Source organism: Pelodiscus sinensis, chromosome 6 (assembly GCF_052426305.1).
Source record: "Pelodiscus sinensis isolate ZL-2025 chromosome 6, ASM5242630v1, whole genome shotgun sequence".
Taxonomy (NCBI): Eukaryota; Metazoa; Chordata; order Testudines; family Trionychidae; genus Pelodiscus; species Pelodiscus sinensis.
In genome coordinates this window covers 1,794,236-1,809,010 of record NC_143057.1, presented here as the reverse complement: position 1 = coordinate 1,809,010, position 14,775 = coordinate 1,794,236, and the positions used below count along the sequence as shown (strand labels likewise).

Sequence of the window (14,775 nt, the reverse complement as noted above, 5' to 3'; positions counted from 1 at the left end):
AAAGTGATAATGCAAGTCTGCATTTGTGCACTCAGCCAGTCCAAAAGGAAGAAGCTAATTTTTTTCCCCAGACCAGGCCTCATCATTCAGACTCTTTTATGTACAATCAGTTTTCTGTAGCAATTTTCACTAATCCCACTAGCTCTTTTTCTATTATTTTAGAACCATTCGGTAGTGACCACAATAGTAACAACACCTAACAATTTATAGGGAGTTTTTCATCGGAAGGGCTGACTGTTCTTTACAAAGCAGGTCAGTATCATGTTCCCTGTTTTACAGAAAGGGAAACTGAGGCACAGAAGGGGGCAATGACTTGCCCAAGATCTCGCAGCAGGACAGTGAGAGAGCCAGGAACAGAATCCAGCTCTGGGTCTCCTGAGACCCAGCCCTATACACTAGGCTCCTACTCACATGTCCTCCCATGTTTCTCTACTGAGCAGACATAGGCGGTGAGACGCGCTCCCTAACATGGAAACTGAGTCTCTCCCATTGCGCTGTGAAAGCTGCGGATTGGGAAGCAACCCTGGGTGCTGAGTGCTAATCACTATGCTCCCCGATGGGGAGTCCACACCGGTTTAGTGCTGCCAACATTCTTTGCCCCCAAGAACAAGACAGGATTTTTGGAGCTGGGATCCAATCCCGTATTATTAAAATCAGTGAGAGTTTTGCCACTGACCTCTGTGTGGGGCAGGACGGAGCCCCTCTAGTGAGATCCAGCCTTACAAGAGTGAAGCAGGGGAAATAACAGTTTGCACGAGGATTTTGAGTTGTCAAAGTGAAAGAAAAGAATTCAGGGCCTTCTCGCATGTAAATATCTTTATTTCTGGAGGGCGAAGGGATAACAAAGCAGCTGGTGAGCTTGCAGATTACAAGAGTGGCACTAATAAGTATGATTAATTAAACTTTATTGTCATGAACTTGCTCCTGCTGAGGAGTATCATATGATTAATAGTAATTAATATTATTAAGTATTGGTTGCATTTAATGGAGGCTCTCCCAAATCTGAATTCTAGTCTAGCTGGGTTCTTATCCTGGGCTCATCACCATAGTACCTGAGCACCCTCCACTCGTGCACGGAGCGATGTGGCAGGTGCCTGCCGTGCATTAGTGGGAGTCATGTTGTGCTAGGATGCATTCAGATGTCCTACGAGGATGGGCATGGTACAAGAACCTGGCTAGAATGCACGGTGTGCAAGCCAGCTCCTTGGTGCAACACACCATTCACTGCACGTGTAACCACCGTGATGGATGGGAGGAGTGTTCTCCTTTTCTAAACGCCCCATCTCTGCCACCGTGTCAAGGCTGCTCCCACGCTGGTACTTGGAGTGCGGAAGGTGGGCTGTTTAGAAAAGGACAGCACTCCTCCCATCCATCACGCCCACACACTTGCTGGGCGTGGCGCACTATCCCCGCTAGTGGCACAGAGGCCACGGAGACAGAGAGAATAATGACTCTAGGCCAGTGTTTCCCAATTGTATTTGGCCACAGAACCCTTTAAAAAAAAAAGCTGCCAGGGGAAACCAGTCGACCAAAAAAAAAAAATTCAGAAAAGGGGGAAAAACTGTCAAGCAAAAAGAAAAATGCCGGCCCACCCCTAAGACCACAGCAGCCCCAGGTGACCACCCGGCTCGCACATCCCTAAGACCACCTCTGGGGGGGGTGATCGGGTTCTCGCAGAACCCTTCTTTTCACTTCGCAGAACCCCTGGCTTTCAGCTCCTGCGGTACAGGCCGTACCTAGCAGCCTAGCGGAGTGGGGAGATTCCCTTATTCCCCTCTGCAGCCATTGCTTGTGGCCAGGTACTTCACAAGCCAGGAGCAAGCGCTCTCAGGGTATGTCTACACTGCAAAGTTAATTGGAAATAACAGCCGTTATCTCCAATTAACTTTAATAGCATCTATACATGCAAACCGCTATTTTGAAATTAATTTGAAATAGCAGAGCGCTTAATTCGAATTTGGTAAACCTCATTCTACAAGGAGTAACGCCAAATTCGAAATAGCTATTTTGAATTAAGTGCTGTGTAGACACTTAATTCGAAATAAGGGGCCTCCAGCCTTCCCAGGGAGCCCCGGTGGCCACTCTGGGCACAACCAGGAAAACTTACTCTCCTCTCCCCCAGCCCCGGAGCCATTCAAGGGGTAGACCCTGGCCACAGTGCCTGTGCCAGCTCCAAGCCTGCTAGCCCAGAGCCAGCAGTGGCCACCGGGGCCCCTGACCCAGTGGCCCCAAAACATGAGCCAGCAAGCCACTGGCAGCCAGCCCTCCACCGCTCCCCAGGAGCAGTCTGCCAGCTCCCAGGAGCCTGACAGGGGCTGGAGAAGGCGGGCGCCTTCCTGGTCCAGGGTGGAGATCATGGACCTTACTCAGGTTTGGGGAGATGCCCCCAACGTCCATGATCTCTGCGCTAGATGGAGGAACGCAGCCGTCTATGGCAGGATAGCTGCCAGCCTGGCCACCAAAGGCCACATGCGAACCCAGGAGCAGGTTCGCATGAAAATCAAGTTGGTCTGGTGAGACCCCCAACCCTGAGCCCTGAGCTTCCCCTCCCCCTTCTTCCCTTTGCTTCCCCCTTCCAGCTCCCTCCTCCCAGGTTTTCCCCCTCCCCTCTCCCACCCTCTCTCTTCCCCTCTCCCACCTCCTTTTCCCAGTCTCCCCAGAGGTTCATGCGCCTCCTCCCCAGTTTTGTTCAATAAACCCAGTTTGTATTTTTGAACAGACGTGTCTTTTGTTTGACATCAGGAAGGGGGGCTAGGGAGGGGTAAGTGGAAGGACGTGAGGGAGGAATGGAGCACGAGCCCCCGATGGGGAGGACTGGGGAGGCTCTGAGGTTTTGTGTGTAGATGCATTAATTTGAATTAGCTTAATTCAAATTAACTATTTTGAATTAAATTAACTCGACTTAACGCTGTAGTGTAGACATATCCTTACTGAACAGCTTCTGATGGGAGCCTAAATTGAGGGTTACATTTTAAAAGCACTTCTGTGGTTTATATGTCTAGGCCCCATTTTCATCCCCACAAGGGTCCTGTTTGCATCTTTAGGTGTCTCAATACTATTAAAAATCTGCTCCAAGCTGCTGTTGAAAATGCTCCTAAGCCACTTAGGTGCTCTGGTCACTGTTACCCTGAGCTGATGTTAATTACCCTGTGCACAAACCCATGCATGTAGCCATGTACTGTGTGTGAGTGGGTATTGTATCCACCACACTGTGGCGCTCGGCTCATGTTGATGGTTCTCACTGTGAAAATCAGAGCTTTACATTTTAAAAGTAGCGGACTGTTCTTCCCCAGGGGCCAGAGAAACACAAATCCCTGAGGGCAACAGTTAATCCGAAACGGGGATGTTGCACATCACTCTACATATGCACACCAGCCCCATGGCTTCTGTTCTGGAGGGTCTGTCAGATGATCATGCCCCGCCTGGCTAGTCTTCCCACAGGACTCTCGGACCCTCCCTGAACTGGATGATCTGCGTTTAATGGAAGAGGCCTAGCAAACCCCAAGTCATAACAGGAGCCCTTAGCTCCAGAAGTGCATTGGCTGCAGTGGGGATGACCTCGCGTGAGCAAAGATGTGCAGGTCAGACACTCCTGTCCCAATGCAGCAGAGGGTGTAAGTATGGGTATGTCTATACTACCATCCTAGTTTGAACTAGGGTGGTTAATGTAGGCAACCAGAGTTGCAAATGAAGCCCGGGATTTGAATTTCCCGGGCTTCATTTGCATATTGCCGGGCACCGCCATTTTTAAATGTCCGCTAGTTCGGACTCCGTGCCCGCAGTTCCACGAGGAGTAACGGTAGTTCGGAATAGGAAGCCTAATCCAAACTACCTAGTTCGTGCCGCGTGGAGCCGCGGGCACGGAGTCCGAACTAGCGGACATTTAAAAATGGCGGCGCCCGGCAACATGCAAATGAAGCCCGGGAAATTCAAATCCCGGGCTTCATTTGCAACTCCGGTTGCCTACATTACCCTCCTAGTTCTAACTAGGGTGGTAGTGTAGACATACCCTAAATGCTTAATGTTAACCCTGCACTTGTGTCCCGGGAATAGGAAAAGGCTGCAGAATTGGGGCCTGATGTATTTGGAGTAGATTCCCGGCTCAATGTCATCAGCAGAGTTTTTCTCACATGCAACTGCAAGTGCTACCCAGCACCAAGGGGTGGCGAGGTGCCAAAAATGAGTCTTCACAGTCAACCAAACAAATGCAGAAAGGGTGAATGCATTCCAACGGGAGGCTCGCCATTGCAGATGGGTGAGAAAGGAGCAGCTTTCCACCCAGTCACGGAACGCCTTTTTCACAAGCGATAGCGATTGCTCCGTGATATCAAGGGGACAAAAAATACAGGGGGCGGTAGAGAAGGCAACAAAAGAGGGCAATGTCAAAGCTGGACGAAAACGTGTGAGAGGCTGGGTTAGACTGTACTCTCGTTAGGACAGGGAGTGTTTCTTGGATATGTGTTTGTAGAACACTTAGCACAATGAAGCCCTGGCCCTGAGGTGTAATAATAATAATAACTAATAGACAAGCAAGACTCACATGGATTTCAGTGGGAGTGAAGCTAGCCATCAGATATCTGGTGACACCAAGCACTGAGAGTTTCTTTCAGCCCTTGCTTTCTGTTTTGGTTCTCAGACTATTCTCTTTCCTGCCAAAATCTGTGACTCTCTCTCTATGACTGAATGCTGCTATGATTTTATTTCTAGGCAGGAAACTGCAGGCAGCATTAAACATTTTGAATTGCCTACCCAGTCTTTGCACTTATTCCCATGAATCGGTAACTTTTGATTAGGAAGTAAAGGGCCTTCCATTGTTTTTCATGTTATCTTGCAAGAGATTATTAATACTTAAGGGGGAATTCTACAAGGTCATCAAGGCTAGGTTCTCCCAAAAGCCATACAAGATAATACAGCATCTCTTTAATACCTAACCCTACACACACATGGAAATTTAGGGTTAGCTGCATTCTGGGAATTTGGATGAAATTGCATTAAAACTTTCCTGATTTTTAAAACCATGCACACACACAAAATGGATTCACAGGCCAACTGAGTTTGAATTTAGACTTAAAGGGGTTTTTATGTTGACTCTGCGCCATCAACTATGAAAACCCCTTGGAGAATAATATGCGGAAACTATATAAATGAATGTTGCTCACCATCTAGAATGAATGAGAATAGTTTAATTATTTGTATCCCTTGCTTTCAACACTTGTTAGCTGACTTTTGTAACTGTTCACAAGATGTTTCTCAACACTGCCATGATGAACACTTGTTTTTCTCTTCAATGTGAGCTAATATCTCATCCATCAAGCAAGAGTATTGGTTTCCTAAGTAGTCCTGCTTAAGATTCATGTAGGGGGAGCACTTTAAAAAAATAATTAGACTTTATACCTCTAGTGGGCCCCAATTCTGTGCCCAAGAGAGTCGATGGTAAAGTGCCCATAATGCAGGATCAGGCCCCAACCTTGAATCTCAGGTTCTAAAAGTTCTTTAAAAAGGAACGAGCCTCCAAACGCCCCTGTGGAGAGCAGGGCCGGCTTTAGGAAGTGCGGGGCCCAATTCGAACCAAATTTTGATTGAGCAAAAAAAAAAAAAAAATCAACCCAGCACACAAAGAAACAAGTCACCGCCCCTTTAAATCCCCAGCTACAGGGCAGAGTCCCGCCTTCCAGCAAAACCCACGGGCCGACCCCCCCTTCCGGGGTGCACAGAAGCCGCCGCACTCCTCCTCCGGGTCCGATGCCCCCTCCCGCAGCACGCCCAGCACCGAGTATAGGGCGCAGGGCCCTCTGGCTTTAGGGTGTGGGGCCCTTTCAGGCGCGGGGCCTGATTCGAGGGAATCGGGCGAATCGGCCTAAAGCCAGCCCTGGTGGAGAGGTAAATTTGCCACTCATTGGATAGCTGAGGCATGTGAAGATTACAGACCAGATTCCACCAGCATTACTCTCAGTGAGTGCTACCTTACTCAGCCAACATGAATCTGGCCTAAGGGAATCGAGAAACACTGACATGCTGTAACCATTAGACCTCACTCCTGCCTGCTGATGAAGGGGCAATTGCCCCACAACCTAAAGATTCAAAGGGGCCCGAAGCTCCCAGTGGCGGTGGCCGGAGCCCCCAGAGCACCGTGCCATGCCGCATGCTCCGTGCAGCTCTTAGGGCTGGGATGAAGGGCTAGCGCCGCACTCCAGGTAGCGCTGAGAGCTGGCTAGCACAGCCCCTCCCCTTCAGCCTGAGGCTCCACTGCTTCCAGGAGCATGGAGTTGGCCCCACGCACACCTGGCCTGTCGGGCCTCCCTGACTTCACTCATTCCCACTCTTAGCTGCTAGAACGCTGGATTCAAGCCTTTTTTAGATCACCACCAGTCCAGGTCGCTGGTGGCCTCAACTTTATCCCTGGGGAGTGCTTATCCCCTGAACTCCCTTGCTGCCAACCCAATACTGCAAGCAGTCTCAGATACACGTGGGTCATTAACAGCAAAAGAACTACCAGCCAGGACTAGGATGCCGCCGCCACGCTGCATGGGGACAGAAATTGCTCAGAATATGCCACTCGCTCACCTCTGTGCTCAGCCACTGGCTTTTGTGGCTGCTCAACCCACTCAGAAAACAAACAGAAGCTATATCACTTGCACATCACCCAGGAAGAACCCAAATGAGGAGCCCCTGCAAATTCTCGCTGACCTGTCCACATCTGTACCTGTTAATTGAGCTGACGCTGGGGACCGTGTCATTGTCACACACTCGCTCGGCTAGAAGTCGATCCCTGATCTCCCAGGCAAACATGGTGGGATTTTGGCGTTTATACTCTGCGATTTTTTCGACGACTTTGGGTGTGGCGACCTTTGGTTTGGAGCCTCCAATCACTCCAGGCTTAATGCTTCCAGTCTCATAGTACCTGGGAGAGAATCCAAGGCAAAGCTTTAGTTACCAAGAGTTGGCAGACACCAAGATTGGACATTTACAGCGTGTGATATTTTAGTGCAACGTTTCTCCAGTCTCTTCTACAATACGTCTGCTCTTCCTCTCACACTTCCTGACTACGTCGTGCATTATCTCCCCAGTGGATTAATTTATAGTAATTGGAAATGGGACCCAGTTAAAAACATATAATTTTCCATAACAGCAAGACAATAGAAACAATGCAAGATTAAAGGGCATGCTGAGTTCCTAAATTAACTGGAAATGTATGTTATTAATCAGAGGTTGGGGCAATAATAGAAAGAAATCACATTCCGCACCATTTTTTGTACTGAATTCTTTTGTAGTAAATTACTCTTTGGATGGAAATTCACCTTCATTAATGTAAATGCCTTGTCATCACTTCAGAGCCACATGAAGGCTGGGTAAAGTAGTGCCATGACAAATCAGTGAAATATTTTAAGGGGGAAACAAATATTTCTTCTTCACTCTTCTCAGAAGACAGTAGAGTGGTTGTTTCTTTAAATTTGTAGAGCCTGATACCATAACAGTAGCCCAGGTGTAAGCCTTACACACTTTGCTCTATTGACGTCAGAGAGATTACTCATGTGATTAAAAATTACTCCACTCAAACAGTAAGATGAGGGTTGTATTAAGGACATGGTGACAGATGCTCCGCTGGTATAAATGGGACCAACTTCACTTCCTTCAGTGGAGCTGCAACAATTGATTCCAGCTGAGTACTGATTTTTTTTTCACAAAACAAAAGATTGGAAAATACAGTAGAACCTCAGAGTTACAAACTGACTGGTCAGCTCCACACCTTGTTTGGAGCTGGAAGTACACAATCAGCCGACAGCAGGAAAGAAAAAGACAAATATAGTACAGCTCTGTGTTGAACATACGCTACTAAAATAAAATAAAGGGAAAGCAGCATTTTTCTTTGTCAAAATAGATTTCAAAAGTCAATGTCCAGTTGTAAACATTTCTGAAAGAACAACCGTCACGTTTTGTTCAGAGTTACAAATATTCCAGAGTTACTAACAGCCCCATTCCTGTGATCGTAACTCTGAGGTTCTACTGTATTGCTCAAAGTGGGAGCCTTCTTCTGTCCACAGAGGACCAGGGGGAAACCTAAGGAAGAAAGTAACCTGTCTAAAGACTAAGCTTAAATGTTGTGCTGTACATGACAACTGAATGATGCTGTGCACTTTTTTTATAGTTTGTAATTTTCTAAGAACAAATGAACAATAACCCCAGAATTGACCTCAGAGGAACTGAGGTTTTTTCCCTATCAGACCTGATTCTGAAAGCTCTGTGCTTAACATTCCCGTTTCTTTATGAGATCTCCATACAGGGAAACCTTGCCAGTCAGGCCCATGCTCTGTCATCTTTATCAGCCTAAACCTGTTCATTGACCTTGGCACAGCCCATATTTTTAGCAGGATCTTTATTAGACCCCACCCAATAAAATCATAAGTTCATATAATATATTTTATCTGCAGCTACGTGATATCTGTGTTTGCAGGAAAACTAATTTCCTAAAATCTCGCCGATGCAAAAGGGCATGAACATATTATGGGACTGAAGTCTGTGTATCAAAGGCAGCTGCGTCCATCAAATTTCTTTGGCATTACAGGTGTAAGCATCCTGTGGGCACTTTCTTTTCAGGCTTAAAATTCCCTTTAGTGGGAGTAGCAAGATGACATTTGCATCTGTCTTCACATGAGTTTGGAACAAATGGTCTGTTCCTTTTCTGTCTCCAGGCACTCGATTGAGTACGATTACTGGAAGGTGATGAGCATCTGTGATGCATTAGCCCTTTGGGTTGTCCTGAGCTGAGCCTAACAATGAAGTTAAAGCAGGAAGAAAACACTTTCTCCCACTCCATGCCAGTTCCTTGTCCTGCCTTTTTCTGGGTTTCAATGTCCATTTCTTAAGGGGGAAACAAATATTTCCTCCTCACTCTGCTCAGAAGAAAGTAGAGTGATTGGTTCTTTAAATTCTGTTACCTCCAGCTCTGGACAATCTAGCCAACAGGCAAACAGGCAGCTGACAAGCAGCTGGGCGATGCCTTTGGACTCTGCAGACAGACAGGGCCCTAAATTCTACCTCACTGAAGGACGCTGGCATAGAATGACCCCAATGACTATAAAGGGCATAAAATCAGGCTTTTATAAGCTTGCCCATGAATAACTTACTCCCAATTTCCCTGGAAAGCTGAGATAGCCAAGTGCAATCTTCAGGCCAACCAAACCTATAAAATCTACAGAGCTCTCTTCTCGCCTGGTTAGTCTTGGCTTTAACTTGAGGCATGGCCCACAGAGACTACAACTCCCACAATGCAATTCTCCCTCACAATCTGGCCCCAACCCATATTAAAGATGAGGACAGCTGCAATCTGCTTGATTTTATGCAAATTAGACCTGGTCCTTAAGCTCCAGGCCAGTTGCCAATGCTCCCCTTAGTGGGGTGGAGGGCAGACGCCCCTGTTCTAATGCTCTGTGAGCTAACAGCTACCTTCAGCCTCCTTCTGCCGCCATCAGCTCATCAACCCCAAAGGCTCACATTTATGTCTTTGAACAGTTCATTCCCCCTGCCCAGATCTGACTAAAAACACGTGGATTTCAAACATTCTCGGTTTCAGAATTTGGAATCAAATGATTTTACACGTGGATTGGTATTTTTTTTCCCCCACACGCAGCAGCTCCAATTACAGTGACATTTTACCCACCGTAATTATCAGTTATGAAAATAATGAGCTATGAAATTCCAATTTATTGTTGACAACTTAAATGACAAAACTGCAGAGCGGCTCTCTTAGCACCATGATGCAAATATATCTAATGACAAATCTATTCACATCTGAAACAGGAAAGTGGCTGGACTTTCCCTGGTAGGCAAATGAGTTGCCCATTGATTAGTTTTGCACTGATACTAATAGAAATTGTTAGTACATCAGCTGGAGCGGAGAGGGGTCACAAATAAGGCCAGCACTCAGAGCAGATCCAAAGATCAAATAGAACAGAGCTGCTTGAAAGTCCCATGCAAAACTCTCTCTCTGAAAGAGTAAAGCTAGCAGAGCCTGTGTGTGCTTTCAATGTCACCAAAGTGATATCGGCATAACTCCACCCAATTACACGGGAGCCAAAATGGCATGTGAGAGAAGAACCGAGTCCACTAGATTTCTCAGACCTTCTGTGTATCCCGAATGACTGGCTTTTATGGCATTATAGCAACTGTCTGAAAAGGACGACAGAGAAGATTCTCCAGTATAGACAATGAGTCTCATGGAATAAGGGTAAGAGACTCCTTAGCTTTGCCAGTGTTGTTTCATTTTGAGTACTGTATTTGTCCATGTGGCACTGCTGCTGCAGTTATTGCAGGGGGAAGACTCTATGTACACTGCTAGACAAATGTTTGTTCTAACAATCTTTATAACTATAGTCCGACCAATTAAAATTTTAAAAAAAGGTCAAAACACGACTAATACCAGTGGAAATCAAACAATGAAGTTAATTCACAATTGTTAATGCTCAATACACATTTTAAAAATGTTTCTGAGTTATACAGAGAAAATAGAAGGCAATAGAAAAATATGGCAGTTAAAAGTTACCAAGATACATGCATTCTTGTGCATTTAAAACCAGCCATATATGATATTTAGATTTGTGCACAAGGTATTAAAATGCAGTGATGATTTTCTGGAATCTATATCAAGTTCAAAACCAAATTCTGAAATGACAGAAATCCTTTTTTTAATTTAGAATTGCTTTACTACTTTGAGGGTAGCCATCTCTTTTGAGTGGAAATGCTCAAAGTATCAAAATTAAGAGAGTTAATGGTTACTTGTGGTACTTCGTGTTATCATTAGGAATACATCTTATTACAAGAATAAAACAAACCTTGAAATGAAATTATTGTGACAAATTTCAAAAGAGGCCTCGTAAATGAGTGTGCTGACTGACTACTTCTCTTGGTAGCTGTAGGGCCTAAAGTTTAGGTAGTGAAATGATGTGCTAAAAACAGAATTTCTTTAAAAAAACAAAGGGGTAGCTTTCACTGCCTGATTCATAACTTCTGTTTTCTTTTTCCATCGTACGGCAAATGACTCACAGATTCGTCAACTTGTGCAGTACACACAGGTGCAGGAAATTTAGACCACATATGCCATCCCACCCCTTTGCTTTTTTCGTTGTTTGCGAGAATTTTTTCATGAAGTAAATAAACAAAAAAAAGTATCACTTTCACTTCCCAGGTCAGACATCTTAAATTGTGAGTGATCCCTATGCAAACTCCTGTCATTCCTAGGTCGTTTCTATCACTCTCCCTTTGGATTTGTTTCTTGTTTTATAATCTTTGATCCAGGGACAATGTTTGATATTTTCCTTTACTGAAACAAAGTTACCTGCCAAGAATTTTGCTGACACAACCATGGCTGACCCGGAGCTGCCTGGAGATGTCACACGGCCTGACCCCTTGGTGAGCAAGTTCCACAATCCTTTGACGGACAACATCTGGAAGCGGACGACCATTCACAAAAACACCCCCTAACTGATTCACTCCTCCATGTCCTGAAACACATGGGAAAAAAAAACAAGCAGAAAAAAAACATCTTTGTGATCACTGAAAGACACTTCTCTACTGCGATGCCCCTGCTCAGCCAGAGATTCCTCCTTCCCGACTCTTCTCCAAAAGAGTTGAATAAACATTTTCAAATGACCGATTATCACTTACTGCTGAGGCAGGGAGAACTGTAAAAGTTGAAACCTAATTCTGTTGTCACAGCAGTTGCACACCAGTGTAACCCCGCTGGCTCTGATGGCGCACCTCCTGATTTGAGTGATATCAAACTCAGGCCAGACTTCATAAAACAGTCTTTCAAATTACATTTTTAGGCCCAGAGCAACAGTATTCAGGCAACATCTCCCATTGAAACCAATAGGAGATACTGCGGAAGTAAGAACAGCCTGGGTAGGCCCAGTAGCGGCGTGGTTAAAAGGTGACTTACAAATATGAGGCTATATTAAAATAAGACTCAGACTATTTTCCTTATACATTTAGTTTCCTTCAGTCAGAAAAGGATTGCCCTGAATTTAACCCTGGTTTACTGTTCCCCTCCCCCCATGATTGCTTAATGCTTAATTTAATCAAAATGGGGATATAAAATGGCTTTTGCTGTTATAATTCACAACAGTCTCTGCAAATATTATGGTCTTACAAATGAAATGTGAATGCTTTGCCCAGACCTATATATTGTTCTTTTTTCTAGCAGATTTGTACTGTTCACCTTTAGCAAGGTGAATCATATATCTGGTGTGAAATGGGACCCAGCTAGATGAGTAGGAGCTAGACTGAATATAACCAATGCACATGTAATAATCCCATTTAGCAAGTAAGGAAAATATAATTAATCCTCAAGTTGTTAATCATTCAAACTACTTATCTAGCAGATGACTGACAAAACTGAAAACAGATAATAGAAACCAACAGCCCTGTTGCCAAAAATGGAACAAAAAAATCAGAACAATCTCTGTTTACAGGGAATTTAAACTGTACAGAATAAGATGACCCATTAAATGCCTCAGTGTTTAAAACATAACCAGTTACATAAAGCTATTTTATTAAATCCAGTCATTTCCCCCAATGATAAACTGCTGCCCAACTTTGTAAACACCTTCTAGATCTGTCAGAACACATCATGAATCCACATCAAATACATGATTACTAAGGCCAGCATGAGCCAACCCAAAGCAGCCAGTCACTTGAAGTTCCTTGTCAATTTCAGAAGTGACTGTTTTCAGCACAACAGATGTTAGTGGAAGCTTCAAGTTCAAGGTGTTTGGGCTACAAAAATAAGTTTACTCAGAGCATATCAAGCAAAGTCTAAGGGTAACCTTGTGCTGCATTTTCCAGAGTGATCCATCCCATCATTTGAGGGTTGCACACTCTGTCTCTTTTGATTCTGAAATGCTAAAGCCAGAAAAATAATACCCTTACTGATTTTTAATACCAAAAAAACAGAGGTACAATTCCACTTAACTGAAACAAACTAGCCTCAGACTTATTGCCATTTCAATTATATGAAAGTATTAACATCCTATTTAATTACAAAACGACAAAGCCCTCTACTTTTTCTGAAAGAAAGAAAGAAAGAAAGAAAGAAAGAAAGAAAGAAAGAAAGAAAGAAAGAAAGAAAGAAAGAAAGAAAGAAAGAAAGAAAGAAAGAAAGAAAGAAAGAAAGAAAGAAAGAAAGAAAGAAAGAAAGAAAGAAAGAAAAAATATTAAAGCTGAGACTTCAGCGTTGGGAAGGGCTTTAATTCTATAATTATTCCCTCCAAATATTACAAGTTCGGGGTCTTGTCAGCATGGGGTCAAAGGCGCCTTAATGTCCAGGAACAATTTGCCCTCTAGATGGAAAACTAAACAAAGGAGGAGCCCTGGAGACGCCTGCTTCTGCGGTTGGCTTCGCTCTAAGTTCAAATGCAGCCACTCTCGCCATGAGAAAGTCTCGCTGGAGGCTGTCTCGCCAGCGGAGTGGGGATGCCCCCTTCTTCCCCTGCAGCAGGTAAAGCTCCCTGCGTGTTCTGGCTGCTCGGCCCGGCCAAAGGGGAAACCCCGGCGATCCCCCCAAACAGGCCGAGGGGGCGAGCTCCACGTGTAAACGGGATTATAGCGAAGCAAGGGGGGGAACGTGGCGCCTTCATGCGGGTTGTCAATAAACACTGGCTGGAACCACTGACTTTAAAGTGGGTCATTTCCTACGCAGAGTTCCAGCCTCCCCGGGTGCGCAACGAACATCTCTGGGGAGCCCCGCATGGCTGCGGTCTCCGGCCGCCCCGTTCGGGAGTGGGGATGCTGAGGGTTCGCGGGCCCTGCCCGGGACCAGCTCCCCAACAAACCGGCCTGCCCACAAAGGGAAGAGAGTCGCTGCCGCTGGGGCTAAGGCCCCAGGGCATACTCACGGGCGAGTTAGCAGGCCAGGCCGCGCTGGCCCTGTGCAAGACACTGGGCCGTCTCCTGCCTGCCGAGGAACCGGTCTCTGGCCTGCGGAGCTGGGCCCTTCGGGGGGACTAACAACGGGCAGCCGCTCCAGGCTACTGGCAGGCAAAGGAGGCCACAGCTGGAAACGCTCCGTACGCCCGGGCAGGCGGGCAGCAGCCCTGACATATGCCGGAGGCCCGGCCCCTCGCGCAATACAACCGGCTCGCTCAGAGGACAAGTCGGGGAACCCGCCGCACGCCCAGGGCGCGGGAGGGAGGCTGGCCAGCCCAGGCCAGCCCAGGTCGCTCCAGAGAGGGACCCTGGCCCGTGGGGACTGCGCTCTGCATTCAAGTGCTGGAGCAGGAGCGGGCGCAGGGCGATCAAATCAGCTGCAGCGGCGGGAAAGGAGCCTCCACGGCAGCCACCCGAGCCGGGCTTGCGCCCTGCATCTGGCTGGAGGGACCGACGGGGTGCAAAGGGAAAGGACAGCGAGCCAGCCGCGGGGATGCCTTCTCCCGGCCGCAGGCTCTGCCCCATTGTCCTCTGCCCTCCGCCTCGCAAAGGGACGCTCTCGCGAAAGGAAGGCCAAAAATGCTTTAAAACCCAGCTCTTTGCTGCCGCCACGCAGCCCGCAGAACCGCCAGAGCAGAGCCCGGCGCGGGGGCTACTGCGAGTCTGGCCGGCCAGCGCTGGGAGTTTGGCAGGGCAGTGAGCCCGGCAAGTGTGTAGCCCTCGGAAGCACCGTGCCTGGCACAGGGCCACTGTCGAGCGAGGGGCTCGGGCCAGAGAAGGAGATGGATGGAGGTGTACGCGCACCGCTTGGACTCGAAGCCCACACAGTCCGTGCACTCCACCGAGAAGTGATCC

General features: G+C 46.7%; 1 protein-coding gene across 11 annotated transcripts in view; it reads right to left on the bottom strand.

The window, feature by feature from the left end:
- Positions 1–14,775, bottom strand: part of PAX5 (paired box 5) — a 209,738-nt gene that overhangs the window by 184,333 nt on the left and 10,630 nt on the right. For all 11 annotated transcript variants that reach the window (XM_075931256.2, XM_075931260.2, XM_075931251.2 and 8 more), the window contains exons 2-3: positions 11,333–11,498; positions 6,704–6,901 (exon numbers count right to left, since the gene is read on the bottom strand). In XM_075931256.2, coding sequence (XP_075787371.1) covers positions 6,704–6,901; positions 11,333–11,498 — 364 coding nt within the window. The remainder of the gene's footprint in view (positions 1–6,703; positions 6,902–11,332; positions 11,499–14,775) is intronic.